At 53.7% G+C, this 5,000-nt stretch overlaps 2 protein-coding genes across 2 annotated transcripts in view; one reads left to right on the forward strand and one right to left on the reverse strand.

Moving 5' to 3' along the window:
• LOC308159134 (guanine nucleotide-binding protein G(q) subunit alpha-like) overlaps window positions 1–3,028 on the reverse strand; it is a gene marked incomplete at both ends in the record, with an annotated part of 14,056 nt that extends 11,028 nt beyond the window's left edge. The window contains 2 exons of the mRNA XM_080532887.1: window positions 897–1,051; window positions 2,939–3,028. Of these exons, the coding sequence (XP_080389013.1) occupies window positions 897–1,051; window positions 2,939–3,028 (245 nt within the window). The remainder of the gene's footprint in view (window positions 1–896; window positions 1,052–2,938) is intronic.
• Window positions 3,029–3,212: 184 nt separating this feature from the next.
• LOC308158898 (E3 ubiquitin-protein ligase TRIM35-like) lies at window positions 3,213–4,649 on the forward strand (the record flags this gene model as incomplete). Its single annotated transcript, XM_080532611.1, has 1 exon — window positions 3,213–4,649. One exon carries the CDS (start codon window positions 3,213–3,215, stop codon window positions 4,647–4,649), a length of 1,437 nt encoding a protein of 478 aa, XP_080388737.1.
• Window positions 4,650–5,000: the final 351 nt, after the last annotated feature.

The raw sequence follows: 5,000 nt of genomic DNA on the forward strand, positions 1-5,000 counted from the left end.
AGCTAGGTGTAGCTAGGTGTAACTAGGTGTAGCTAGGTGTAACTAGGTGTAACTAGGTGTAGCTAGGTGTAGCTAGGTGTAGCTAGGTGTAGCTAGGTGTAACTAGGTGTAACTAGGTGTAGCTAGGTGTAGCTAGGTGTAACTAGGTGTAGCTAGGTGTAACTAGGTGTAACTAGGTGTAACTAGGTGTAGCTAGGTGTAGCTAGGTGTAACTAGGTGTAACTAGGTGTAACTAGGAGTAGCTAGGTGTAGCTAGGTGTAACTAGGTGTAGCTAGGTGTAGCTAGGTGTAGCTAGGTGTAACTAGGTGTAGCTAGGTGTAACTAGGTGTAACTAGGTGTAGCTAGGTGTAGCTAGGTGTAGCTAGGTGTAGCTAGGTGTAACTAGGTGTAGCTAGGTGTAGCTAGGTGTAACTAGGTGTAGCTAGGTGTAACTAGGTGTAACTAGGTGTAGCTAGGTGTAACTGGGTGTAACTAGGTGTAACTAGGTGTAGCTAGGTGTAGCTAGGTGTAACTAGGTGTAACTAGGTGTAACTAGGTGTAGCTAGGTGTAGCTAGGTGTAGCTAGGTGTAACTAGGTGTAACTAGGTGTAGCTAGGTGTAGCTAGGTGTAGCTAGGTGTAACTAGGTGTAACTAGGTGTAGCTAGGTGTAGCTAGGTGTAGCTAGGTGTAACTAGGTGTAGCTAGGTGTAGCTAGGTGTAGCTAGGTGTAACTAGGTGTAGCTAGGTGTAGCTAGGTGTAGCTAGGTGTAACTAGGTGTAGCTAGGTGTAGCTAGGTGTAGCTAGGTGTAGCTAGGTGTAGCTAGGTGTAACTAGGTGTAGCTAGGTGTAGCTAGGTGTAGCTAGGTGTAGCTAGGTGTAGCTAGGTGTAACTAGGTGTAGACCCCTCTACTCACTAGTGGGTGGAGTCAGACAGCTGGTACTCCCTCCGGCGAGCGTAGGCCTGGTGGAGGCCCGGGTCGGCCCACAGGGCCCTGATGGCGTCTACCTGGGGGGTCAGGAACAGGTGCACCTTCTCCACGTCCACCTCCTTCACCAGGCAGGCGTTACCCTGGGGGGGGCAGGGGGGGGGGGGGGGGGGGGGCACGGTCAGGGGAGGCTGAGGGAGGTAGAACACCAGGGGGAGGCTGGGGGAGGTAGAACACCAGGGGGAGGCTGGGGGAGGTAGAACACCAGGGGAGGCTGGGGGAGGGAGGTAGAACACCAGGGGAGGCAGAACACCAGGGGGAGGCTGGGGGAGGGAGGTAGAACACCAGGGGAGGCTGGGGGAGGTAGAACACCAGGGGAGGCTGAGGGAGGTAGAACACCAGGGGGAGGCTGAGGGAGGGAGGTAGAACACCAGGGGAGGCAGAACACCAGGGGAGGCTGGGGGAGGTAGAACACCAGGGGAGGCTGGGGGAGGTAGAACACCAGGGGAGGCTGGGGGAGGGAGGTAGAACACCAGGGGAGGCAGAACACCAGGGGAGGCTGGGGGAGGTAGAACACCAGGGGAGGCTGGGGGAGGTAGAACACCAGGGGGAGGCTGGGGGAGGGAGGTAGAACACCAGGGGAGGCTGGGGGAGGGAGGTAGAACACCAGGGGAGGCTGGGGGAGGTAGAACACCAGGGAAGGCTGGGGGAGGGAGGTAGAACGCCAGGGGAGGCTGGGGGAGGTAGAACACCAGGGGAAGCTGGGGGAGGTAGAACACCAGGGGAGGCTGGGGGAGGTAGAACACCAGGGGAGGCAGGGGGAGGTAGAACACCAGGGGAGGCTGGGGGAGGTAGAACACCAGGGGAGGCTGAGGGAGGTAGAACACCAGGGGAGGCTGGGGGAGGTAGAACACCAGGGGAGGCTGGGGGAGGTAGAACACCAGGGAAGGCTGGGGGAGGGAGGTAGAACGCCAGGGGAGGCTGGGGGAGGTAGAACACCAGGGGAAGCTGGGGGAGGTAGAACACCAGGGGAGGCTGGGGGAGGTAGAACACCAGGGGAGGCTGGTGGAGGTAGAACACCAGGGGAGGCTGGGGGAGGTAGAACACCAGGGGAGGCTGGGGGAGGTAGAACACCAGGGGAGGCTGAGGGAGGTAGAACACCAGGGGAGGCTGGGGGAGGTAGAACACCAGGGGAGGCTGGGGGAGGTAGAACACCAGGGGAGGCTGGGGGAGGTAGAACACCAGGGGAGGCTGGGGGAGGTAGAACACCAGGGGAGGCTGGGGGAGGTAGAACACCAGGGGGAGGTTGAGGGAGGTAGAACACCAGGGGAGGCTGGGGGAGGTAGAACACCAGGGGAGGCTGGGGGAGGTAGAACACCAGGGGAGGCTGGGGGAGGTAGAACACCAGGGGAGGCTGGTGGAGGTAGAACACCAGGGGAGGCTGGGGGAGGTAGAACACCAGGGGAGGCTGGGGGAGGGAGGTAGAACACCAGGGGAGGCTGGGGGAGGTAGAACACCAGGGGAGGCTAGGGGGAGGTAGAACACCAGGGGAGGCTGGGGGAGGTAGAACACCAGGGGAGGCTGGGGGAGGGAGGTAGAACACCAGGAAAGGCTGGGGGAGGTTGAACACCAGTGGAGGCTGGGGGAGGTAGAACACCAGGGGAGGCTGGGGGAGGTAGAACACCAGGGGAGGCTGGGGGAGGTAGAACACCAGGGGAGTGTGTGTGAGTGTGTGTGTGTGTGTGTGTGTGTGTGTGCGTGTGTGTGTGTGTGTGTGTGTGTGTGTGTGTGTGTGTGTGAGGGTGATGGTGAGGTGGTAAATGTGTTGCTGTTAGGAGGACATGACATTGTAGTGGATTTTATATTACTGTGTTATATTACTTGTGCTATACTGCCACCCACATTTGAATACTTTATTTGGTTCCACAAATTATATTACACAAACAGGGAATCAAATATTTCGGGGCTAAGCAGCACTGAACACTTAAGGGTTAATTCTGCTTGTGACCCTTGAACACAGTGACTCATACCTTATCTGAAGCTCCACCCTCAGTGGAGAGCAGAAGTGAACCACACAGAAGGCTAACATTCAGCTCTCTGGTGCTGCCGTTCACTAGCATGACCCACAACATTACATATGTAGGACTCTCTGAAGGACTTTACACTCATTTAACATCAACATTCAAAACAACCACCAAGGAAGAAGCAACACCGTCAAAACCTGGATTTGACTTCCTACTGAAGTTTTCAGAAGTGAACTTTCACCTCAGAAGTCATTACAGGGGAGACGGAGGTGGTGAGAAAATGGCGTCTAAACCCTCTCTCTCTGAGGAGAATCTCTCCTGTCCTGTGTGTTGTGACATATTCAAGGATCCTGTTGTCCTCCATTGTAGCCACAGCTTCTGTAAAACCTGTCTGCAGGAATTCTGGAAACAGAAAGACACTCAGGAATGTCCAATGTGCTGGAAAAGATCATCCAGGCATCCTCCTTGTAACCTGGTGTTAAAGAACCTGTGTGAGGACTTCTTACAGGAGAGAAGTCAGAGAGCTGCAGCAGGGTCTGAGGTGCTCTGCAGTCGGCACAGTGAGAAACTCAAGCTCTTCTGTCTGGAGGATAAACAGCCCATCTGTGTGGTGTGTCGAGATTCAAAACAGCATAAAAAACATGACTGTTGCCCAGTAGATGAAGCTGTACTGGATCATAAGAGTGAACTCCAGACTGCACTGAAACCCTTAAAGAAGAAGCTGAAGACCTTTCAAAAGGTTAAACTGACTTGTGATGAAACAGCTAAACATCTTGAGAGCCAGGCCCAGCGCACAGAGAGGCAGATGAAGGAGCAGTTTGAGAAGCTTCACCAGTTTCTACAAGATGAAGAGAGAGTCAGGATCGCTGCACTGAGGGAGGAAGAGGAGCAGAAGAGTCAGGTGATGAAGGGGAAGATTGAGGGGCTGAGCGGAGAGATATCATCACTTTCAGACACAGTCAGAGCCATGGAGGAGGAGCTAAAAGCTGATGACATCACATTCCTGCTGAACTTCAAGGCCTCCATGGACAGAGCCCAGAGCACACTGCCGGATCCAGAGAAGGTTTCAGGAGCGCTGATAGACGTGGCAAAGCACCTGGGCAACCTGCAGTTCAGAGTCTGGGAGGAGATGCAGGGAATAGTGGAATACACTCCTCTGATTCTGGACCCCAACACTGCCAACCCAGAACTCATCCTATCTGAGGATCTGACCAGTGTGACACACAGAGAAGAGAGACAGCAGCTTCCTGACAACCCAGAGAGGTTTGACTCCTATACTGTGGTCCTGGGTTCTGAGGGCTTTGACTCAGGGACACACAGCTGGGACGTTGAGGTGGGGGGGAGTACAGAATATACCCTGGGTGTGATGACAGAGTCTGCAGGCAGGAGGAAAGGTTCAAGCCTTTGGGGTGGATCCTGGTGGTTTGAGTTTTCTGATAGGAGGTTTTATACACGTGTTCCAGGTGGTTCAGGTGTTCCAGGTGTTCTAGTCACTCTCGTCAGAGTGAGCCAGAACCCCCAGAGGGTCAGAGTGCAGCTGGACTGGGACAGAGGAAAGCTGTCATTCTCTGACCCTGACACTAACACACACCTACACACACTCACACACACCTTCACTGAGAAAGTCTTTCCATTTATCTGGAATGGCTGTAACCTTCATCCTCTGAGGGTGTTACCAGCGAAGGTGTCTGTATCCATGGTTACTCCCTCTGTCTGAATCAATGATGAACTAACTTACAGTATGTACTTCAACCTTAGTGTTCCTCTGAGACATAGGCAATCAAACATCAATAACACTTACTAATGTCCTTAAAGTCAGTCAGCAATATTTACAGAAATATCTAAAGATTAATAAACCTTTTGATTAAGATGTACAACTGTCTGACCTTATCATAACCATAACAGCAAGGACCGGTGGAAGTTCTGTGTCATCACAGATATGTCATACACATCAACTGCTAATCAGGCCCGGATTAACCCCCTAGGGTGACCAGACTTGATGTGTGCCCCCCCCCCCCCCCCCCCCCCAACACACACACCCTCCTACTTTGCAAGTGAAAGTGTGATA

Source organism: Nansenia antarctica (genome assembly GCF_963989245.1).
Source record: "Nansenia antarctica genome assembly, chromosome: 5".
Classification (NCBI taxonomy): Eukaryota; Metazoa; Chordata; class Actinopteri; order Argentiniformes; family Microstomatidae; genus Nansenia; species Nansenia antarctica.